Source organism: Mugil cephalus, chromosome 12 (genome assembly GCF_022458985.1).
Source record: "Mugil cephalus isolate CIBA_MC_2020 chromosome 12, CIBA_Mcephalus_1.1, whole genome shotgun sequence".
Classification (NCBI taxonomy): domain Eukaryota; kingdom Metazoa; phylum Chordata; class Actinopteri; order Mugiliformes; family Mugilidae; genus Mugil; species Mugil cephalus.
The window spans coordinates 235,431-261,102 of NC_061781.1; the positions used below are offsets into that span (position 1 = coordinate 235,431).

At 43.1% G+C, this 25,672-nt stretch overlaps 1 protein-coding gene across 4 annotated transcripts in view; it reads left to right on the top strand.

Moving 5' to 3' along the window:
- The window catches only part of raph1a (Ras association (RalGDS/AF-6) and pleckstrin homology domains 1a), a 190,952-nt gene that overhangs the window by 94,167 nt on the left and 71,113 nt on the right, over positions 1 to 25,672 (top strand). For 3 of the 4 annotated variants that reach the window (XM_047601877.1, XM_047601878.1, XM_047601879.1), the window contains exon 4: positions 6,108 to 6,247. In XM_047601877.1, the coding sequence (XP_047457833.1) occupies positions 6,108 to 6,247 (140 nt within the window). Of the gene's footprint in view, positions 1 to 6,107; positions 6,248 to 13,801; positions 13,912 to 25,672 lie in introns of those variants that run through there. The other variant, XM_047601880.1, reaches the window with a different exon arrangement.

The window sequence follows — 25,672 nt, forward strand, 5'->3', positions numbered from 1 at the left end:
GGATTCGCCACTGACCATGGAAGAACTATTAACAGCTTTAGAAAACATGCCTACGGGCAAACCTCCTGGGCCGGATGGTTTCCCTGCCGAATTTATGAAACAAATGGGTCAGATCTGGCCCCCTTGTTCCTAAGGACTGTTACAGAAATCAAAAACACAGGTTGCATAAGATCCCAAATGAATACTGCTGCAATTAAATTACTTTTAAAACCAGATAAAGACCCAACACTCCCTTCCAGCTATCACCCTCTGTCATTGATTAGTACAGATATCAAAATTATTTCCAAAGCACTAGCATCTAAACTAGAGAAAGTAATTTCATCAATAATTCTCAATGACCAAATAGGTTTCAGCAAAGCCCGACAATCTACAAATAACGTTAGAAGGCTCCTTAACCTGATCAGCATGTCCCAGCGTAGAAATACGGAAGCCATTTTTTTTATCACTGGATGCTGAGAAAGCCTTTGATAAAGTTAACTGGGCTTTCCTCTTTGCCACCCTTCAAAATTTGGGCTTTGGAGAGTCATTTATCCACTGGGTTGCTGCACTGTATAATTCACCTAAGGCCACAGTCGCCACCAATGGTATCACATCACAAAGCTTCACCTTACAGAGGGGAACCAGACAAGGATGCCCCCTGTCTCCCCTACTGTTTGCTATATTTATTGAACCGCTCGCATCAGCAATACATCAGAACTCCAGTATCCAGGGTATCCAATCATCCGTCTCTGAACATAAGATCAATCTATATGCTGACGATGTTTTACTTTACTTGCAACAACCTCAGAGATCATTACAGGAAGCTTATAATTGTATTTCAAAATTTTTAGCCCTCTCTGACTACTCAATCAACTGGTCCAAATCAACAATACTACCAATAACGGACAAAGCATGGGATCCTGCAGACCATAAACCCCAACTGCCCTTTTCCATAGGAAATATCAAATACCTGGGCAAAAACATCTCACCTAAATTGTCAGAGTTAGTGCAACTGAACTTCGATCCACTCCTGGATAAAATCTGTGATGAACTGAAGCGCTGGACCAATCTTCCTATCTCTCTGATGGGACGCATAGCAACAGTTAAAATGAAAATTTTGCCACAAATTAATTACTTATTTTCCATGATCCCATTCAAACCCACAGCAAAATGGTTCCAGAACCTAGATTCTGTAGTCACCAAATTTTACTCAAAAAACAAACAGACAAAAATTAGCCTCACCACCCTTCAAAAAAATAAATCAGAAGGAGGACTTGATACACCGAACTTTACAGACTACTACCTGGCAAATCAGCTACAATACATCACCAAATGGATAAACCCAGAGGCAGATTACAATTCGTGGTTAGAAATAGAACAGGCCGACTGCCACAACATATGCATTTCGGACCTGCCCTTCATTACAATCACCCTTAAGCGTCATAACTGCTTCCAAAACCCCATTATTGCCGCCACCCTGTCGGCTTGGTGGAAGAGTCTAGAGACCACAGGATCCCTGCTGGAACCCTGTGGGTTCTCCCCAATTTGGCACAACCCTGACTTTGTGAATAACAAAGTCCCTCTTCACCTCAGCACTTGGAAGCATAAAGGAATAACCCACCTCCATCACCTCTTCCAGGGGAACTTACTTATGAATCACACAGATTTATTTGATACGTTTGAAATAAGAAATGGAAACTTCCTCCAATACCTACAGGTGACCAAGACAATCAGAAAGAAAATCCCAGTGCTCCAGTACTGCATACAGCCACCACAATTCGTCACCAACATTAAAAAAACTCACACCGAAAAAGAAGAGAACCCTGTCTTCAATATATAAGCTGCTATCAACCACACATTCAATACATGTACCAATATCAAAATGGGAAGCCGATATTTCCCTGTGTACAGACTTTGATTTCTGGACTCAGATCTGCCAAAATATATTTAAAATGACAAAAAACTCGAATTTACAGCCTAATCCAGTTTAAGATACTCCACAGATCACACACAACTCAATACAAGATGTATAGAATGGGCTTCTCCCAATCCGACAAATGTACGCAATGCACCCAAAACTATTCAGATTCTTATTTCCACAATCTCTGGCTCTGGTCTCCGGTACAGCACTTCTGGTCACTAGTAACACAGAAACTCGCCTTAATTTTGGACTGCAGAATCCCATTAACCCCTAACTTGTGCCTTATTGATGACCTGGAAACAATCAGTCTTCCTCAACATCTATCACAATCTGTCCTTGTAGCTCTCACCATCGCCAAGAAAACAATCCTAATGAAATGGAAGAACAAACAGTCACTAAACATTTCCCAGTGGTTGAACCTTCTTTCCGATTATATATCATTGGAGAAAATATCTGCTACCCGAAAAAATCAGTTGACTCTGTTTGCCGAAAAATGGTCTGTATTCTGCGACTCCCTCAACCTTAATTTACATCTTGACTTTGCCTGCTAGCTTTTGCCACTTCTGTTCCACTTACTGTAATGCTATAATAATATTGCTCTTACAGTGATGACTGTCGTTATGGAAAAGATTTTATTGCCCTCTTCATCCAGGTTGACTAAGGAGGATCCCCGGACCACAACACCTTGAGCATGCAGTAGGGGTGCCCTACTCCTTCTCACCCCTGGGTTGACTTCCGGCCCTGAGGGGTTTACCCGGCTGGCCTCCCTCTCCCCCACGTGGGGTAGCGCTGGAGACTTGCCTGGGGTTCCCTGTGGCTTCGGCGCTTGCTCACCTTCCTGGGGTCGTGGTGTATCGGTGGCCGACTCTCCCTGGATCTCCTGGTGGGCCTTGGCGGTCTGGGCTGGTGGGCTCCCTGTTCCCTCCTCTCCCTCCCCTCTGCGGCGCCCTCCTCCCTCCTCCGGCCCCTCCTCCCTTCCACTGGTGGCTGGGCCCTCACTGGTCGGGGGGGCCTTCCTGGGGTCCGGGGGGCCCTGGCGGTCGGGGCCACACCCGGCGCCTTGGGGTCAGAGCCTGAGGGTGCGGGGGGCTGCCTGAATACCACCCTGGGCGTGTCCGGTCGCTCTGTCACGCTGGGGGAGCTGCGGGGGGTGGGGTCTCCGTCCGCCTTGGGGGCACCCCTGCCACCCCGGGGGGTGGATGGGGGGGTAGGCGATGCCATTGCTCGGCTGGTCGTTGTTGGTTCTTTGGGGTTTCCTGGGGGTCTGTCGCATCCTGGTTGCTGTGCTGGGCTGGGGGCGGGGTCTGGTCGGGGGACTTCCTGAGTCCTGGGGGCCCTCGCCCCGTCTGTGGGTCCCATGAGCTGCTGTTGCGCTTCGGCCCTGCTGCCGGGGACTTGGCCCTCACTTGCCTGCCTCCTAAATTGCACTCACCTCACACTACACCATACACTATGTCGCTCATGACAGCCAAGGCTAGGTACACTACATACACCCATCCCAAGTTTTTAATGCACCTCACCTTAAGTGTCCACCCAGGATCGGTCAGGGTCAGGGCAGGCTGCAGGACAGTAGTGTGCTGCAGTCCTCTGACCCACCCGACCCTCCTGTTTGCCCCCTGTCTTAATGCACCACACCACATCCAGGATCACAGGGTCACGGTGTAGGGGCTTGCTTCCTCATCAGGGACTGAGGAAGCACAGTAATAGGGACACTGTCACTTTTCATTATCCCTTGGCACGGCTTGGGGGGCCTGGTCCTCCGCTAGCAGGGGCATCTTGGGCTGGTGGTCTGTGACCCCACGGCGGTTGGTAGGGGTACCTACCTAGGTTCTCTGGTGTCCTCTTGGCCGGGCTTTGTCTCCCGGTGCTGCGTGGTGACGGGTTTGTGGCGGCTCCCTTGGGTACCCGGTTGTTCCGGTATCGACTGGTTCGGGTGGTGGCTTGGTGCTTCCCCTCTCCCTTCGGTGGGGGGCTGGGGTCTCTCCCTGGCGGGTGGGGGTTCCCTCTTCCTGTGGTCTCCCTGGCCTGGGTGCGCCAGGGGCATGCGGCCGGCACCTTGGCCCCCCTGCTCGGATGGCCCGTCCCTGGTTGGGCGCTGGGCCGGTGCCGGTCTGCGGGGGCTTTGCTGGGCTGCGGTGGCTGGGGGGTGTGGGGGGTATGGGGGGTATGGGGAGCCGCTCTGGCCTGCACCGGCTTGTGCTCGCTTGGTCGGTCTGGGGGTGCTGGTCGTCGCTCGCCATCTGCACTGGGGTGTGGCTTGCCCCGTGGCTACAGTGGTTCTCTGGTCCTGTCACCCATGCGCCCCACACTGGGGTGGAGGTTCTCGGGCGCTGGGACTTCTGACCTGACTCTGGGTCCTGGTTATGGTCTCAAACATATTTAGGGAATGCCCACATACATGTGTGTTGTCACTTGCCAGCCCGTGCTGGATCACATCAAGAAGAATTGATGAGTCCCGGCTATTAAGGGCTGGATTATTGCTTTCACTCTATCACTACGTGCCCTATGGCAGACTTCTCTTCTTCCATTGGGACACCCTTACCCCCCTGGACTCTCTCATCTCTCCAGAGATGACTGTACCCAGTCATACTTGAGTGAGGTGACTTGGGAAGCACAGAACCCTACACTCCACTAGTTCCTACTAGCACCACATGCCTCTCCTCCACTGTCCATCCTTCTACATCTTTTCTGTCCTTTGTTCTCCCCCTCTATTCACTGAGGTGTAGCACTGCCCTCCCTGCCACACAAGGTCATTACACTCAACAGGAGTATACTCAACAGGAACAGGACAGTTCCCAGGGAGGGCTGGTGATGGTCACACTCACGCACTGAAGTAATAAAGCTTTCAGCTGCAAGAATATAACTGCATCAGCCTCGTATAATGTTGACACCCTGTGGTGTTCAACTATGCAGACAAATGCAGAAAAAAAAAAAGACAAACAACACTCACAAGGGTTAATTTAGGATCACCAATTAATGAGTAATGAGCACGTCTTTGGAGGTAGGAGGAAACCCGGAGTACCCAGAGAAAACCCACGCAGACACAAGGAGAAGGCCCGAGCTGGACTCGGTTCTATCACATATAGAAATGACTACAATGTGACTAAAACTAATAATAATTTTCACTCAAAAGACTACGACTAACTCTATACTGACTGCCAAAAACAACACTGGTTAACTGATAACATTTTAACATTTGAGCTACATTTAACATTTAAGTTAATTGGAGGCACACACCTGGATGTATTTTAAGGCCTCACCTCATACACTGCTTCCTTGTTTGACATCATGGAAACCCAAAAGGTAAGATTTCAGGAAGACAATTGTGGAGCTCCACAAGTCTGGTGATCTTTGGGCACAATTTCCAGATGCTTGAATTATTATACAGATACGTTCATCTGTATATAACCAGGGGAATGTACAGCCATCATACTGCTCAGGAAGGAGATGGGTTTTGTGTCCCAGAGATTAACATGTTTTGGTCTGAAATGTGTGAATCAACCCCAGAACAAAACTAGAGACGTTGTGAAGATGATGGCTGAAGTTGGTAAGAGAGTGTCAGTATCCACAATGAAAAATGTTCTGTACCCACATGGGCTGAAAGGCCACTCAGCGACGGAGAAGCCGATACTCCAAAATTAACATAAAAAATACAGATTACAGTTTGCAAATACGCACAGGGACTCCAGAATTCTGACAGACTATTGTGAGAAGCTTGTGGAAGGATAACCAAAACATGTAGCCTATTTACATAGTCACTTTATGGCACAACTGTTGTCACTTTGTTCCTATGTAGTGTATTTTTTGTTGAATGTTGTCCTATTGAATGTCTTTTTGCTGCCTGGTTTCTGTGTCTTTTTTTTATTTCTTTTCTGGTCACTAGTTTTTCTTGGCTTGTGCTGCTGTAACATTTGAATTTCCCCAATGAGGATCAATAAAGTCTTGTCTTGTATTGTCTTATTTGACCCAAGTCATACAGTTTAAAGGCAATGCTACCAAATACTAAGGAAATGTTATATAGGTCTGACTTCCAACAAATTAATAAAGAAATATCAGAAATAATTTCTCTCTCATTATTGTGGCATTTAGTCAGTAAGTCAGTATGAATAAACTTGAGTCAGTGAGAAAAGGGGTGTATATTCTTTTACACAGTGTACGTAAACTTCTGGTTTCAACTGTATCTCATCACTTGTCTGTCTGTCTGCAGAGGCACTGAATCAGGGGGAGAACGTGGATCTGGATGCTCTCATGGCTGACCTTTGCTCTATCGAGCAGGAGCTGAGCACCATTAACACCAAACCCAACAGCGCTGGCAGCCTCCCTCGTTTAGGTCTGACCGACACCAAGGTACAGAAACACCTCAGAAACAGACTCACTTCTTCAGTTCTGAAGAAGTTTCTAAAGGTGCTATTGACAAGAAATTCATCCAGGAGGCGTCTTGAAGCTGTCATTACCAACAAAGGTTTCTGTACAAAGTATTACATAAATATCAGTAAACGTATTGAATATTTTTTCCCCTCTGTTATTTTACATTATTACACACTTAATTTCTGAAGTTATTTGTTTTGGTTTGGTAATTTCATGTGTAATAGCACCTTTAGAGATATGTTTACTATAAAAAATTATGATGAGTTTAATACTTATTTTACCTGCTGTATATATATATACACACACACACACTGGTCATTTTATTAGGTACACCTTGCTAGTAAATGGTTGGACCCCCTTTTTCCTTCAGAACTGCCTTAATTCTTCGTGGCAAACTTCAACAAGGTGTTGGAAACATTCCTCAGAGATTTTGGTCCATATTGGTATAATAGCATCACGCTGTTGCTGCAGATTTGTCAGCTGCACATCTATGATGTGATTCTCCCATTCCACCACATCTCAAAAGGTGCATTATCCTGCTGGAAGTAGCCATCAGCTTGTCGTGTTGTTTCACTAAACACCTCGGAATAAAACAACAGACAGAGGAGTAGTCTCAATCTTCTTTACTAAACACACTTCTTTGACCATGTTCTTCTTCACTTACATATATGCAGCGCATAATTTCCTCAGTCAGGTCATCGCAACAATATAGCATCGCCACCTACTGGCCTGGCGTAACATTAACATTTAGATCAGAACACAACATTTCCCCCTTTCTCAAAAGTGTTACCTCTTTACTAACCAAATGGGGACTCTCTTAAAGATTTTTTTTCAAATAAAAGTATTGACTGTAATGAAAACCTAAAGTCACTTCAAGTCCAGCGCCAGCTTTTGCAAGGGTCCATCTGGCAGGGGGACTGGTGTCATCGGTGGAGGCGCAGTCAATTCAATTCAATTCAATTCAGTTTTATTTATATAGTGCCAATAACAATACAAATCGTCTCAAGACACTTCACAAAAACCAGCCTGCAACCTTCAGAGCAAGCCTGAGGGCGACAGTGGCAAGGAAAAACTCCCTTTTAACAGGAAGAAACCTTGAGAAGAACCCAGCTCATATGGAGGGACTCATCTGCCGAAGGCCAGCCGGGTAGAAACAGAGAAGATAGAGAGAAAAGAAGAACAGGAGAAACAAGATAAACAAACTTGATAGATAGATATATACATCAAGCTGAAGGAAACATGTAGGATCTAGTAATATAGCACATAGCTGATGATGTATGAGACAGTTTGTGAGTATAACAGGAATCTTGGGCAGGTTGGTGAATTGTTCATCCAGATAGGCGTGGACAACTGGAGGAGGCCATGACGACTGGGGCAGATGTAGTTTATGGAGCTCCACAGGTCTGATACACAGCACTTCAGACCATGAAGACTGGGCTGGTTGATGAGGCCCCGGCAGTAGATGTAGCTTAGAACTCCACAGGTCAGATATTCAGCACTCCAGACCAGAGACCCTCACAAGAAGATGGAGGGGGAGGGGAGGGGAGAGAGTGAGACACAGTGGTTAGTAAATTATAAGAGATAGAAAATAAAATGATAACATATTAGAGGACAGGAGCCAGAGAAGAAAGAGGAGAGGACATGTCCTCAGTGCATTGTCCACCTGCAGCCTAGGCCTATAGCAGCATAACTAAGGGATGGTTAAGTCCAGCCCTAACTATAAGCTTTGTCAAAAAGGAAAGTCTTAAGCCTGACCTTAAACGTAGAGACTGTGTCTGCCTCCCGAACCCAAACTGGGAGTTGATTCCATAGGAGTGAGGCCTGATAGCTGAAGGCTCTACCTCCCATTCTACTAGTAGACCTGCACTTAGAGATCGTAGTGATCTGTTGGGGACAGTATGGTACTATGAGGTCTTTCATATATGATGAAGCTAGGCCTTTCAAGGCCTTGTATGTAAGGAGGAGGATTTTAAATTCAATTCTAGATTTGGGAGACAATGAAGAGAAGCTAATACTGGAGTAATATGATATCTCTTGCTAATTCCTGTCAGTGCTCTTGCTGCAGCATTTTGAATCAATTGGAGGCTTTTTAAAGTGCTACTTGGAAAGCCAGACAGTAACGAGTTACAATAATCCAGCCTGGAAAACACAAATGCATGAACTAGTTTTTCCGCATCACTCTGAGAAAAGATGTTCCTAATTTTGATGGTATTACGAAGGTGAAAGAAAGTAGTCCTGGTCACCTGCTTTATGTGGGAATTATAGGACATATCCTGGTCAAATATAAAACCAAGTTTTTTCACAGTAGTATTGGAGGACCAAGGTAATGCCATCCAACAAAAGCAGGTAATTAGATAATGAATCTCTGATCTGTTTAGAGCCAAATACAATAACTTCTGTTTTGTCTGAGTTTAAAAGTAGAAAATTACAGGTCATCCAGGCCTTTATGTCTTTAAGGCATGCTTGGAGTTTAACCAGCTGATTAGTTTCATGGATAAATATAGCTGGGTATTATCTGCGTAGCAATGGAAGTTTATGCCGTGCTTTCTAATAATATTGCCTAAGGGAAGCATGTATAATGTGAATAATATTGGTCCTAGCACAGAACCCTGAGGAATTCAATAGCTTTGGTATATATACAAGAATTGTTGTTTACATGGACAAACTGGAATCTGTGATGATGATTCAAACCAGTCTAGTGCATGTCCTGTAATCTTGATCACACTTTCAAGTCTCTGTAGTAGATTATTGTGATCAATAGTGTCAAATGCAGCACTGAGATCTGGCAGGACAAGTATAGAGACAAGTCCATCATCTGAAGCCATGTGGAGGTCATTGGTAACTTTAACCAGAGCCGTTTCTGTACTATGATACCTGACTGAAACTCTTCAAACAAACCAATCCTGTTTAAATGATCAACCAACTGATTGGCAACAACCCTTTCTAAAATTTTAGAGATAAAAGGAACGTTGAAAATTGGCCTAAAGTTGGCTAAAACATCTGGGCCAAGAGTGGGTTTTTTAAGTAATGGTTTAATTACAGCAGTTTTAAAAGACTGGGGCACATATCCTGTTAATAAAGATAAGTTTATCTGATTTAATATGGAGGTATTAATTAATGGAAAAACCTCCTTGAGCAACTTAGTCGGAATGGGGTCTAGAAGACAAGTTGATGGTTTAGATGCTGTAATAACTGAAGTGAGCTCAGGAAGATCAGTTAGAGAGAAAGAATCCAAATATTGACTCAGTCCTACAGAGGTTTCTAATGGCAATGTACTTACATCTTTGACAGATGGAAGAGTGCTATGAATCCTTGTGGTTTTGTCATTCAACAGACAGGGCATACATGTGGCAATGACAGACTGTTCCTGAATGTCCATCTTGGGCCACCAATACAAGTCTCTGAGTCTTTGCTTGGTACGGACTATGCCTTGGTGGCTCTCATGCGCCAGGTGCATGTGTGAATGCAACTGTACAGGCACCACTACCCTGTAGCTCCCTCTTAGGATAAGTGACTCATGCGTAGACAGTTCATTCCTAACATGGTAGTAAGGCACCGTGTCTGCTGGAAGGCCTTTAGAAGTTGCAGGCCACCCTTCTGTCATGTAGCTACGCAGCTAGTGTAACTCTGGGCAGGAAGAACAGACATCTGCAAAGTCGGACATAGGGACTGCCATCAGTAGAACAGACACCGCTGCCACGGTCTCTGGCTCTAAATCTGGGAAGTAGTCCTGGTTGCTTGGCAAACGAAAAAGGCAATCTGCTGCCTGCTTCTGTTTACCATAGACAATATCGTAATTGAAACAGAATAGCCTGGAAGACCAGAGTGCTACTCTCATTCCTGCCCTTCCAATGCCTTTGGTATTCATGAGTGTGGTTGGAGCCTGATGATCAGTTTGCAAGGTGAATTTTGTTCCCCATAAGTAAGTCCTCCAGCCTCCAGTATTTCCACTCAGTAGCACTCAGCGAGCGAGAAGTAAATGCCACTGTTCTTTCAGAGGTGTCTGGGTGTATCTGTGTAAGAACTCCACCTACGTCATAATCAGAGGCATCTGTGGACACTATTGTGGGAAGTGAGGGGTCAAACATGGTGAGTGCCATCCTGTCAGTGATGAGTTGTTTTACGTGCTGAAAACTGTTCTGTGCATCATCAGTCCATGTGAATGTAGTGTCACGTAGCACTGCTCTCATTGGCTCCACAACAGTCGTGTAGTTTTGTATGAACTTGGAGTACCATGAAGTCAGGCCGAGGAATGATCTGAGAGAAGTGGCATCAGCAGGTGCTGGAGCATCACGAATGGCCACAGTATGGTCATCATTTGGCTGCAGTCCATCTTTAGTTATTGTATGGCCCAGGAGAGTCAGCTTGTCCTGATAGTACTTGCATTTCTCTGTATTCAAACGTATAACAGCTTCCTGTAACTTGTGGAGTACAGCTATTAGGCATCTGTCATGTTCAGCACGGCCAGATGAGTAAACTATAATGTCATCCAGGTATGCTTGGTAAGCCCCTCATGGGTTATGAAAGCAGTCAGATCTCTATGATCCTCATGTAGAGGGACCTGGTGATAAGCATTTGCAAGGTCGATTGCCGAGAACATGGTTGCTCCTCTGAGCTCTGAAAAGAGCTTCTCCATGTGTGAAATGGGGTAACTATCATTCACTACAGCCTTGTTGGGCATCCTGAGGTTCACACACCCGGTATTCTGGTTGAATTCTCCGTTGAGTCACCACTATCGGTGACACCCAGGGAGATGCGTCAAAATGTCGGCTTCCTGTAGGTGCTTTAATTCTGCAGAAACAGCATCTCTCACAGTAAATGGCGACCTCCTTAATTTCTGTTGTACCAGTTGCACATCATCTCTGACTTTGACTTTGTGCACAAAATGTTTTGAACAGCCCAATGTATGTGGGAGTGGAGCTGTATTGGCAAATGGAGGTGTGATAGCATCACTCTGTTTCCCATGATAACAATATCCAGAGCTGTGATTAAATCCAACCCCAGCAGTAGTGAACTTCACTTCAAAATGTAAAAGAAGGCGGGGGCAGAATGTTCATCATGATGTATCTGTATGTTTAGTATACCTAGTACTGGGATTGTCTGATCTGAAAATGTCACCAGCGGAATCTCAGCTTTCCTCAGGGGTACATGACTGAATGAGTTCTTATAAACGTGGGCTGGCAATTTTAACATGAGCTGGTAATATTAACTCACATGACTGCATGTTTGGGAATGTGCCTAGTTTGACTTTACACATTATTTTCTTCTCTACAGGTGCAACATCTTGCAGATGTAATACAGTCAGCTCGGGAATTACAACTTCCCCTACTTAATGTTTGTGACCTGATCGGCACACTTTTGAAAAGTGCCCAGTTCAGTTTTTCCACATGATTTGCATCCTTTGTTTGTAGCAGGACATTTTGTAGAATATTTCAGGTATTTATCTGAGCCACATCTGTAGCATTTTCGTGTGTGTACAGTCTTTGTTTAACCTTTGCTTTGGCCACTTGTGCTGTTGGGATGTCCAGCTTCCCTCTTTGGAATCCTTTTAATCTCCCGTACTGGTGTTTCATTTTGTGAGAAAGCACTGGCATCACGTGCAGCAGACTCCACTTGGTTTGCAATCTGTATGGCTTTATTCAGTGTTAGCCTGTCTTCAAATAACAAACGTTCACCTATGCGCCTACTGTAGGCTTTTTCAACAATTTGATCTCGTAGCATACAGTATCTTCCTCGACTTTTCCAAAATTACACAATGCCAGCATCTCACGTAGAGTGGAGACGTACTGTTCCATTATTTCATCATGTCTCTGAGCCCGTTGGCGGAACTTGTGTCTCTCAGCAATCACATTTACTTTCTACACAAAATGTGCCCGCAAGGCAGCAACAGCCTCGGCATATGAGGTACCTGTGTTATGCAATGTGTAGAAAATCCTCTGTGCTTCACACTGACGCTGTGCAGCAGTACAGCTCATTGTCAAGCAAGTCATTTTGAAACATCCTTAACCATGTTTCAAACGGCATTGCAGACTCTCCGGCACATTGGAGGAATGCAGGGGACAAAGGATTAGCAGCCACGGCCATTCTCATCCCCATATGTCGTGTTGTTTAACTAAACACTGGAATAAAACAACAAACAGAGGAGTAGTCTCAATGTTCTTTACTAAACACGCTTCATCAACCACCTTCTTCTTCATTTAAATATATACAGCACATTTTTTTTAAGGTCTTGCAGATTAGGATACAATCAGACTAGGAGTGTAGGTCTTCATAGTGTCCCAGAGAAGACCAGGGGAAACCTCAGGATTTTGAGCCAGAGGATTCAAATGCTTTAGCACTATGTAGATAAGTGCGTGATCTGAAATAATAATATCCCCAATCTTGCAACTTTTATTATTTCCTAATGAATTTTGGGGTGTGAAAACAAGGTCAATTCTACTACTTGTTCTGTGCACGATGGAATAGATTGCAAGTTCCCTATCATTAGGATGCATAAGATGGCAGGTATCGACCAAGTCAAGTTCACAGCAGGTTTCACAGAGAGCTTTGACTCTTTTAGACAGCATGATTTGCATGTGGTGATGCAGGTGATTTATCCATCATGGAAGAAAAATAACAATTGAAATCACCACCAGTTACTATGTTCTCAAAGGTCCAACCAGCACATAGAGAAAAAGCATGAGAGATGAATTAATTTAAAAGTTAATATTCAGAAATGAGAAACGCTGACCATGGAGACCGCCCTTCAGCATTATATATCTACCCAACTTGTCAGAAATGGATTCTACATCCAACAGGGGCATATGCTTATTTATTAGGATTGCAATGCCTTTACTCTTACTGGTGAAAGATGAAGCAAACACCTGCCCAACCCAGTCACGCTTCAGCTTCATATGGTCATCAGGTGAAAGGTGTGTCTCTTGCAGGAGGGCAACATGTACATTTTCTTTTTTTTTTTTTTTTTTTAATTATTACTACTAATTACTACCAAAGCTACTAATATTTATTTTAATAAGATTGTATATACTGCCAGAGAAAAGTCCTCAAATATCATCATCGGAATGGCATTATGTAGCAGGGGGTGCATTTTCCTAACCGCTTGCATGATCAGACCTTGTCTTGAGAGTTATAAAACCTGGGCCTCTGTTCGGGAAGAGGGCAGCGGGTGAGGGCACATTGGCAGCTGTAAGTTTCACCAACCCACCTTTAAAGCTGACATTAAGAATCTCTGGTAACCGGGTTTTAAAGAAGGCGACAGGGTTAGCACCCTCATAGCCTTCAGGGAGCCAGATGACCCGAATATTACATCAATGGCTCCTGTTCTCTAGGTCATCAATCTTGTCCAGAGCCGGCGCTAGCCTACTCTCAACATCCACCCTTTTTCATTTATTTTGACATATTTAAACTGCTATGTCTGTAATGTCAATCGCAGTGTGACTGGTTACCATAATAGTTGTAGTCTGCACTGAACATTTTTTTTTATTATTATTAAAACACTGATTTTAAACACGACTTTTATTTGCTTTTGGACCAGCACCTGTATGGGGACACTCTATTTGTGACATAGTGGGACAGATCGCGAGGACTGAACTCGGGCAGACTGAATGATTATTCAGGTCTGTGAACACATCCATTGGAAGAAGGTATGGATCGGTAGCTAACCCTGCTGTCGCTATCTTCGTACTTTTTGTCTTCTCGCTCTGTTAGTAAACATTGCTTAACTTTAAAATAGAATAGGTACTCATCCGTCGCAATATTGTATTTGTTTTTGTTGTTGGCTTTAGAATTTCCCAATCTATCTATCACTTTCTACTGTCCATCATGGCACTGTTTCCCTCGTCACGTGATAATTGTGACGTGTCTGCAAAGGGTCACTTGCATTGATTTTGCAGAATGTTGGCAATTTTATTGGGCTTCTCCATTCATTTCTTTCTTTTCTAAATGTTTTTATTGTGAAATTGTGAAACAAAGTGTGAACAAAGTGTGTGTGTGTGTGCGCGTGAGACCATACATGGTGTTATATTTAATAATTACATGTTTACCAGCAAATTATGAATATAATAATAAAGTAATAATAATAACATTACATAAGTATTACATAGCAATTAAATAATAATTGTAACATATTATATTATAGTAAGAATATATAAGACAAGACAAGACAACACCCATACGTTATCCCACGTATGAGAAATTACCATGTCACAGTAGCGCAGAATAAGATATGAAAATATATACAAGAATCAATAAAAGACAGTATCAAATTTGAAAAAAATTACAGAATATATACTGCATATATGACAGTCAGTATAACGTGGGCAGGGAATTAAAAAAAATGCTAAAATAAACAAATAAATAAATAAATTGGAATAAAATATAAATTGCTTGAACTTTGGGCATTGAGGAAATTAGTGCTAAATAGGCTGTGCAAAATCATCTGTAAAAAGGACAAATCAGACAGTCCCAATTGTAAGCTATTGTTATTGTTAAGCTTGTGTTATATAGCCTGATGCAGCTTACAGTCTGATGCAGTGAGAGTGAGGAGGAGATGAGGAGGATGTTGGCCAAGCTGACATCAGTCTTGGACAACCCCTCTCACCTCCTCGATGGAGTCCAGAGAACAGTCCAGGACAGAGCTGGCCCATCTGACCAGCTAGTTCAGTCTCTTCCTGTCCCTCTCTGAGCTCCCACTCCCCCACAAGACGACTGCATACAGGATACAGTGTGACCTGAACTCTCAAAAGGACCTCAGTCTTCTCAGCAGCTGAAGACAGCTTTGGTCCTTCGTGTACAGGGCGTTTGTATCGAAGGCCACTTCCTTTGTTTTGCCGGCAAAATTGATGTGCAGGTGGTTCAGTGCACATCAGTCTACTACCTACTCAAAGGTACTCAAAGCACTTTTACATCCACCCATACACACATACACACATCCACACACCTGTGTCAGTTGCACTGGGAGAAACGGGGGGATTCTTGCTCAAGGACACTTCGACGTATAGCACACTCTGAAGGGTTAGCCGTTCGATCCCCAGTTTGTGGACAACCCGGTCTGCCATCTGAGCCCCACCCTGGCTGTATCGTCAGAAAACTTCTGGAGGTTGCAGCTGTTTGTGTTGTGCCTGAAGTCCAATGTGTACAGGGTAAAGAGGAACAGAAAGAGCACAGTACCCTGCGTGTACACAGATACACAATCACAAAACATCACATACTACGGTTTGTTGGTGGTCAGTTGTTCATGCATCCAGGCTACTGTCAACTCCCGCTCCTTCCAGCTTTCCCCTGAGCAGTGATGGTTGAGTAGTGTTGAATGCACTAAAGAAGTCGAACAACATCAACCTCACAGGTCTACCGGTGTTCTCTAGGTGAGAAAAACATCTGTGCAGTAGGTAGATGACAGTGTCTTCCACACCTATGCCTGGTTGGTAGGCAAACTGCAGTCCATACGGGGCTACACACAACATCTTCCACAAGAGCAGAACTCTCCAGACAGAGGCTGAAGTTGAAGATGTGCAGAAAAACTCTGCAGAGCTGGTCTGCACAGTTCTTGAGAATTCTGAAGCTGATGCCATCAATGCCAGTGGCCTTCCATGCTTTTGTCCTCCATAGCTCAGTCCTCATCTGTTCTGTGGTTATGGAGAAGTTGGGGGAGGGTGTGAAGAGATCACTGTTAGGTTGTGTAGGGGTTGGTGTGAGAGGTGTGTTGTTGTTTGTGACAGGGATGTTGTGGGGGTTGGGAATGGAATGTGGTTTAGGGGTGCCGTTTGGTCTGGACTGTGATGGGTGGAGGATGGGGCAGGAACAGTCAGTAAATGGAGTAACCAGAGGTCTCCGAATGATTTAATGGTTTTAATTGTCTCACGAAGGGATGTGTGGGGGGTTTGTAGAAAGGTAATCAGCATAAAGACTGATTTTGTGGTGTATGTTCTGTGATTGGATTCCTTTAATGTTGGTGTTTTGGCGGAAATTTCACAGTTACAGCAGCAATGTACAGGCCGTCAACACCATACATACTGTAATAATTTATTTATTTTTTTTATCCTGAATATGTTTAAGGTAACGTAGAGCTTCTGCCACCTTTGTTAACCCAGTCTAGTCTAATAATTGAGACAAGAGAGCACCCACCCGCAGACAGGTAAATATGGAAATAGACGAATCTTTATTTTAATGAATTATTAATTAATAAATTAGGGATGCCTGCAGCCCACAGGCCAACAAGGGCAGCTTCAGCAGGCCAGGCAAGTACTCCACCATCCGGTAGCACCAACACTGCAAATAAGCAGAACACACACCACACAAAGAGACACTGCACACAGGAACCACTGTACAGCAACTGAACTGGAGCCCTAAACACAAGGGGAGCTAGAAATCACACTGGCTCCATAGGGATCACTGCAAACATATGCGGGTCAAACCCCACTTTTGTCACTAGAGGTAGAGCACTGCACGGACAGTAAGTTGCGCTAAAAGGCAGACCTCTGGCACAGTTAGGTCAATACATTAAAAATCTTTCTTAGACCAAAATAATGTTTACACAGACATTAACACAGACAGGACAACATACAGGTAGTTTATATGAAGATAATTAAAACCAATGACTTATCCTCCCCTGGTCTGGTGACGAGATCCCCTCGTGGGGTCTAGGCGATGTGGAGAGTCGGGCTGCTCGGCTGGCAGGCTGGGAGCCGTTTGGCATGACCACGCGAAGCTGAGGCGACCGCTGGAGCACGCTGGACTGGAGCACAAATGAGGCACGGCTACTCCCCGGTCCCTTGCTACCTAAAAGAGGTTTCTGTCCTCCTCTCTTAATACAGGACTGATCAACATGACGAACCCCCCTACTTAGCTGTCTTCACTGCCGGCAGCTCTATAAGCTGTGAAAAAGCACCCACCCACCACAGTGCCACTGCTCAAAAACAGCTTCGGCCAACTGCTCCCCATGTCTGGCCGTTCCCCGTTCCTCTTCCCCACTGCGTCTTTTCTTTCCAGCCCCAACCCAGGTGAGTCTCCTCCCCACACAGGTGGACCGCATCAGCCACTAATTGCGCAGTCCTCTCCTGGAAGCTCCCAGCATATATAACAGGAAAAAACACAATCTACTATAAACACGTTATTTACAGAATTATAAAAATAAGTGAATTGAAATAAGTGAATACAATAAGGAAGAAGAAATAATGTACAGAGTGTTATCTGTCACATGCAGATGAGGAGTTGAACAGGCATATGGGTTGAGGCAGGAAAGATTTCCTGTAGCGTTCTTTGAGACAACATAGTTGTCTGGGTCTCTTGGAGAAGGAGCTCCGTTGTCTGTCTGATGGTGGTCAAGGTTATCCATGATTGATAACAGTTTGTTAAGAGTCCGGCTCTCCATCACTACCTCAAAAGTTTCCTGTGTGCAGCCAATGACAGAGCCAGCCTTCCTGATCAGTTTATTCAGCCTGTTGGCGTCACTGGCTGCAATGCTGTTCCCCCAGCAGACCACAGCAGAGAAAAGGATGCTGGCCACAACAGACTGGTAGAAGATCTCCAGCATCTTAATGCATAAATTGAAGGACTGAAGGCTTCCTCAGGACGTAGAGTCTGCTACAAACCCACTTGTACACCGCTGTACTGTTGGTCCTCCAGTTCACTCCACTCCCAGGTATTTGTACATCCCTACCAAGGAAGCTGAGTGGTTTAGGGTCTGTTCCCTTCCTCCTGAAGTCAGTCACTATCTCTTTGGTCTTGTCCACGTTAAGCAACAGGTGATTACTTCCAGCCCACCCCACAAATCCGTCCACCAGTCCTTTATACTCCTTCTCATCCCATCCACCTCTTATACACCCCACAACTGCAGAGTCATCAGAAGATTTCTGGATGTGATGTGACTGTGAGTTATACTGAAAGTCAGCGGTGTACAAAATGAACAGGAATGGAGCAAGCACAGTCCCCAGCTTGTCTCTCCCCCCAGAGTCAGTTGTGTCCTTCATTCCCGACCACACCTCCCTCATGTTCTTTGAATTGAAAGAATTTGGACCGTAAAGTGTTAGTGGGTTGTTGTCGATTGTGATATTTATTATGCTAAAACGTCCTTCCAGGTCAGCAATAGTGGAATTGTGAATGAATGAGATTTTGTTATATTATGTATATCTACCCCTCTTTGTTTTGTATTGTGGTGGGCTGAGAATACTGATCTGATCTGGAGAGATGAGTTTCCTGTATTAAAACCCATGTCTGCTTTTAACTTTGTTAAACGTTTGGAGTTAGTTAGTTAGTTTTTCTTTGCCTGACAGCTAATTCCATGGTTATTCCAAGTTACAAACTTTAGCTGAAGTGACATAATAACATAGGTTTTAATATATATATATATATATATATATATAACAATTGTTAAAATGCTGTCTGTATGAGCGTGTGTGTGTGAAAAAAAGAAAAAAAAGAAAGACAACATCAACAAAAACAAGACACGAAAAAAACATACAAAAAATAAATTAAAAAAGGCATATATTAAGTGCTGTACAGTGAGACTTGTGCATAAAGTTTAATACAAGTAGTCCATGGTATTTTCATTCCAGTGTAACATAAAAATGTAAAGTTTGTCCGTTGTTATGACTGCTCTGTTACCTTCCTTCATCAATATATACCTCAAGATTATCCAGGTCTGCTGTGTAATCTGGTTTGTGGAATGAGAAAAAATATAAATAAAATGAAGAATGGTGAAAGATTAAAGTGGAAAAATAGAAAAAGGCACAATTTCTTTGGGTTCAGCTGTCTAACAGCAGGCTGTCATGTTGGATAGACACACGGTCTCACGTGAGTTTGTGAGTTTCACTACGTCGTAACAGCATCCTCAACGTCCATTCATGTTGATCGGCCAAAACGTTTTGGTATAATATTTTCTATATCGCTTCAGAAATGTGGGAGGAGTAGCAAACCAAAAAACATCAGAAGAATAAGAAAACTAGAAAATTCCCACGAGGGAAATTTTAATGGAGGCAATGCTGCTAATGCACGGCGTTTCAGGGTTTTCTGGTATGAGGTGGTCATAATCTTTTGGCAGGTTGTCTGAGACCCAGCATTGTGTTGATAGAGAGACTGGAAATGTAGCTGGGCCACAAGCATTTGGGTGTAGGGGTGGGGGGACTCAGCATTCCGTATCCATAGCCACCAGGTATACAGCTGTTGTGTTAATGAAGACCCCCCTCCTAATGCAATGTTGCAAATGTCAGATCTGCCATTCTTCATTACTATTAATGTCTAAGGTGTTCCTAATGATTTGCCCATCTTGGTGACTCAGCATTCCATTGCCATAGGGACCAAAATACGTAGTTAATGGAAAGCTTGGTGCACTCGTCCCTCAGCTGAACCTGGAGACCAACTGTAGAAACTACAGGAACCAGTCACACCATCGGTAAGCCACCAGACAACTTTAAACACCTTTTTTTTGTTAAAAACAGCGAACTCCCCTCGCCAGAGTGGCAGTTACAGTGATGCAATACACACCCATGTTAAATGAGATTTTTCTGTTTTCTCCAAAATTTCACCAAAACATAAATTGCGACTGCGACCAAACTGTAGCAGGTATTGAAACACCGTATTATGTGAAAGAAAGCCACACTTGTTGTGCCACGTACAAACTTTTAATCATTTTCCTACTCTAAATTATGGCCGAGTAATCAGTGAGCAAAGTAGGTGAGTAGATTTCGGAATGTTTGCGCTTTTTTCAGGCTTCTCCATTCATTTGAATTGGACAAATCACTCACCTTTTTGTCGTTTATTCCCAGTCCATTCAATCTATCAAGTCATAGCACACTTCTCCTAATCAAGATGCACATTTTGATATAATAAAGCCTCAAAACTCTGGGATGAGTTAAGCGCGGAAAAACAATGGAAGAAGGCAGAAGAATAATAAACGTGGTGGAAAGTAATATAGGAGCATATCATTGCATTGCATTGCCTCCCTAGAATAAATGCAGAGTGATTGCAATATAGGAGTAGGGGTGGGCGATATGGCAAAAATATCATATCACGATTTTTTAAAAATAAAATCACGATTTCAATTTTATAACGATCTTAAATTTAAAAATTACAAACAGACAATATTTTCTCGGCATTCAGAGTAGAGACGTGGCATGGCAGTGTTGGATAAGAATTTTCGGCTGGGCAGCTCGTACCGCGGCTCAACTACTTTAAGCAGGCGTTTGAATCCCACGTTTTCTACCGTCTTGAAAGGTACCATATCTTTTGTAGGATAGGAGGTAATTGCTTCTGTTACCTCTTCCCATCGCTTGCTTGAGTTGTCATACGGAGTGCCTTTGTTAAATACCTGTGTTGACGGTTTTGGTCTTACGCTAGCTGCTGCCTCCGCCTGCGGTGCCACTGGGCCCCTCGCTGTTTGACTCTCAGCATATTGTTTGGGATGCTTCCTCTTCAAATGATTGTAGGGTTTGTTGTGTTGCCACCTGACGTGCGAACGTGTTCTATGCAAACTTTGCACAAAACATTTGCCCGCACTTCATAAGTTGAGGAATATCCAAACCAATTCCATATAATGGAAGTGGAATTATTTAGTGACCAGCTCCGTTTGGCTTTCAGCCATGGCTCTCCATGCGCCTACTGCTACATATATAAATAAGGAAGTGGGTAAAAAATCGCGATACTGCCCGTAGTTCGCTATGATTGGTCAGTCAGGTTGACGACATAATACGTCAGGTGCGACAGTGCATCAGCATAGAACTGCAATTTATAGAATGTGTCCTCGGCAATCCCACGATCTCTGCAGCTTGACAGATCGTCTTCACACTGTAATCGTTCACGGTTTAATATCGTCATATCGCCTACCCCTATATAGGAGCCAACGCGTTGCATTGCCTACCTAGAATAAATGCAGTGGAGAGTAATAAAGGAGCAAGGGTGTTGCATTGCCTCCCTAGAACTAGAAAAAATCCCTTGGAAATTTTGAGGGAGGCAATGCTACTGCTGTGCAGTGTTTCAGGTTTTTTTGGTCTGGGGTGGTCATAATCTTTTGGCAGTTTGTCTGAGACACAGCATTCTGTTTCTGGAGAGACCAGGCCTAGACCTACTGTAATGCTGTAATGGTCTGAGTGGTCATAATGTTTTGGCAGACTTCTTTGGATGTGAGGGAGATGCCAGGAACCTTTTTCTTTCTTCAAGGAGTGAGATCTGCCCTCCTTCTCCATTGCTGTTAAGTTCTAAGGTGGTCATAATGTTTTGGCTATCTGAGTAACTCAACAATCTGTTGCCATAGCCACCAGGTATACAGCTGCTGTTAATGAGGGCCTCCCTCATATTGCAATGCTGCCAATGTCATATCTGCCCTCCTTCTCCATTGCTGTTAAAGTATGAGGAGGTCATAATCTTTGGCAGACCGTGTTAGGCTCCCCTGTGTGTGTGTGTTCTGTTGCCATAACTACAGGGGCCAGGTGCTGCCTGCTGTCTGTCTCCTGTCGCTCTGCATTGGTGAAGGGTAGGTACAAATATCTTACCCTAGGTTTTGCCCTCCGAACTACTGCTTATATCACGGCAACGACAGGTCGTAGGGGAAAATGAATGCATTGTGAGCGACAGCCAAGGGTCCTCTTCGATTTAATGTTTCTTCAACACGCAAACGAATGGGGAAAAGTTAAAAGAATGCTTGCCACACTCCTTGCTCGGTTGGGTCTGGAGTCCAAACCGTAGGTTAGGAATCAGACCCACACCATCGGAAAGGCAACAAAAATTCCTACATTTTTGTGTAGTTTTTATTTCTGTAGCTCAAACAACGTTGCAGCAGAGACCTTCGAACACCTTTTTTGCGTTTAAAACGGAACCCCATCTGCTAGAGTGGTGTTAGAGTGGAGCCATAGACTCTCATGTTAAACAAAATTTTCTCAAAAATTTCACCAAAACATAAACTGCCACCACGACCAAACCATAGCACGTATTGAAATGCCAAAAGGTAGCCACACTTGTCATGCCTCGTACAAACGTTTAAGTTTAAAGTACAAAATTGCAGGTCATCCGAGTCTTTGTCTTTGTCGTTTATAGCTGTGCTTTCTAATAATATTGCCTAAGGGAAGCATGTATAATGTGAATAATATTGGTCTTAGCACAGAACCTTGAGGAACTCCATAGCTTGCTTTGGCATATATAGAAGAATCATTGTTCAGTCTGTCTGACTGATAGGATTCAAAGCAGTCTAATGAAGTTCCTGTAATCTTGATCACACTTTGAAATCTCTGTAGTTCAATACTGTCAAATGCAGCACTAAGATCTAGCAGGCCATGAGGAGATCGTTGGTAACTTTAACCAGAGCAGTTTCTGTACTATGATGAACTCTAAAACCTGACTGAAATTCTTCAGACAAACCATTCCTGTTTAAGTGGTCACACAGCTGACTGGCAACAACCTTTTCTAAAACTTTAGTAATAAAGGAAGGTTAAAAATTGGCCTATAGTTGCCTAAAACATCTGGGTTAAGAGTATTTTTTTTTTTTTTTTTAAGTAAATGTAATTAATTGCAGTCATTTTAAAATACTGGGGCACATATCCTGTTAGTAAAAGTAAGTTTATCTGATTTAATATGGGGTATTAATTAATGGAAAAACCTCCTTGAGCAATTTAGTTTGGATGGTGTCTAGAAGACAAGTTGATGGTTTAGATCAGGGGTATTCAATTAAAAGTCACTGAGGTCCAGTTATGAAAATTTCCTCCAAGTAAAAGGTCAGAAACGAAATCCAGCTTATGTCTTATTATTGTGTCTAGCCTACCCCTATATTCACATTTTCATGTGGTTTCAATAATTCTACAATTGACAATTGACATTGACAATAATTGTATTGTCAATGCAGGGCACTAGCTCATTTACCATAAATAAAAGTAGTCCTGCAGGCAAATAAATTGAAGGCCTTTATTTTTTACTAAGCCACCTTACATTGTTTTCCAGTAGCAGGCCATTGGCATTTGCCTCAACATCTTCCAGGAATTCTCTCAGGATGCTGTAGAGGTGAGAATGCCCTAAGGCAATTGCTGAATTTCATCACTGTGTTCATTACTTCAGCAAAATGCTCTGATAGAGTGGCACACAGAACAGTCTGATGGATGAGACAGTGGTGAGCAATAAGATCTGGGTTTTCCCGTATCATCCGGGGCACAACCCCCCTGCTCTTTTCCCACAATGGCAGGGGCACCATCTGTGGTGACAGAGACATCCTGCTTCAGATCTATGCCCCTCTTTCTCAGCATCTCTTTTTTTTTTGTTACATATACAGTATGTCCTCTCCTCTTGTGTGTGTTTCAAGTGGTGTTACACCCAGCAAGTCCACACAGAGCTCCTTTTTATCATTCTGAAAAATCTCCCATACACCAAAAGCTGGGCACTATCAGTAACATCTGTACATTCATCAATGCCAAAGAAATGCATGGTGTCCTCTGAAAGCTGTGCCAGTACATCATCTGTTAATATTTTTGATTTTCTGGTTGCTGTTGAAGGTGAAATCGGGATTTGTTTGATTTTTTCACACATCTCGTCTTTTTGTTTTCCCTCAAATAATGTCTCAGCAACAGCATTTAAGCCCTCCTTCACAACTGTCCCATCACTAAGTGTTTTTTGTGTTGCCCCAAAGTCCACAATACCTTACGTGAACATTCGTTTGCATGTTGCTGGGCTGTAAATGTGTGCATGATGAGTTGGGTAGACCTGTCATACTAGGCTTGCAGTTCAGTAATTTTGCGTGCCCTCAGCTTGGACTTCAATGGAAAATTTGCTCAAAAGAGCTGTGCTTTGTTTCGTATTGTTGCTTCACGTTGACACTTTTAATTAATGTGACGTTTTCAGAGCATATGAGGCACACTGGTTTTGAACTGCCTGCCGAAAGAATGAACATAAATTTCTCTGTCCATTCATCTTTAAAACAACGGTTTTCCACATCAACCTTCCTTCTTTTGGAGCCAGCCATTTCTCTTCCTCTCTGCTCTGGTGTGCCGGCCGTGCAGGGTAAACAAACGATTTGATTGGCTCAACTGAGTGAAGCTATTGTCATATTAAATGAAGTAGCAGCGCCTGCCATAGTTGCGACCATCAGAAAAAAGTGCTCCATGAAAATCAACTATTCTCGTAAATTTATCAGAGATTGGTCACGGCCCACGGGGCTGGACAGAACCATCACTTGGTACAGGTCCGGACCGAGGTCTGCCATTTGGTGATGCCTGGTTTAGATGCTGTAATTATTGAAGTGACCTCAGGAAGATCAATTAGACAGAAAGAATCCAAATATTAACTAGGTCCTACAGAGGTTTCTAATGCCACTGTACTTGCATCAGGTTGAAGGATGCATTAAATTTTATCTCTAATGCCAACAATTTTATCAGTAAAGAAGTTACTGAAATCATTACTGCTGAGGGCTGAAGGAATAGATGCTCAACAGAGCTGTGACTCTTTGTCAGCCTGGCTAAAGTGTTGAAAAGAAATCTGGGGTTGTTGTCTTCTATTAATAATGAATAATTTGCTGTTCTAATCTTACAGAGAGAGTCTCTTACAGAGAGTAAAATATCTTTCCAGGCTGTGTGAGCTTCTTCAGAATTAGTGGAATGTCAAATTCTTTCCAGCTTTCGAATTGCCTGCTTTGACCTTTGTATCATACCATGGAGCTACCCTTATAGCCTTCTTTTTCAGAGGAACAATTAAATTATAATAATAATAACCATTAATTAATAGGTAATAAGGCCCTTGTAAGTCCCTACAAGATGCTTATTAACATTGTTGTGTATTTATAAACCTATAAGTGTTAACAATGGCATTGTAATAAGTTAATAGCAGGCTATAAGACATTTATAAGCGCTTATAAGAAACTTGTTAACAGTTTGCAAATGCTTAAGAACATTAATAAAAGCCTCGTGAGTATCTTGTAATTGTTCATAATAGCATTACAAACACCCATAACCCACCAAATATGTCTTTGCAATGCCTTTATTATTATTTTTTTATTTATACTAAAATATACTTTATTGGTCATCTGTTATCAGTTTACCATGCACTTGTTAACAGTTAATTGTGCTTTTTGCAGCTACTGGGTCTAAAGCGAGAACAATGCTTTATTAAAGCTTATATATCATTTATTATGTATTATTATGCCTTTAAGAATCTTTTTTGTTTGCTGTACTAAAATAAAATATAATTTATTATGCCATTATTATTAGTTAACTATGCACTTGTTAACAGTTAACAATGCTTTTTGCAGCTACCGGATGTAAAGCGAGAACAATACTTTATTAAGTCTGATAAATATTTCATTATGTGTTAATTGCTGGTTAATGATTTTCACAGCCGCCCTCCACATCTAGAATGTGGTTAAGGCTGATATAATGGGAAGAATAAAAAGCATAATGCAACAAGTGTTTCAACTGTGAATGCCAGAATTTTTTTATTTAT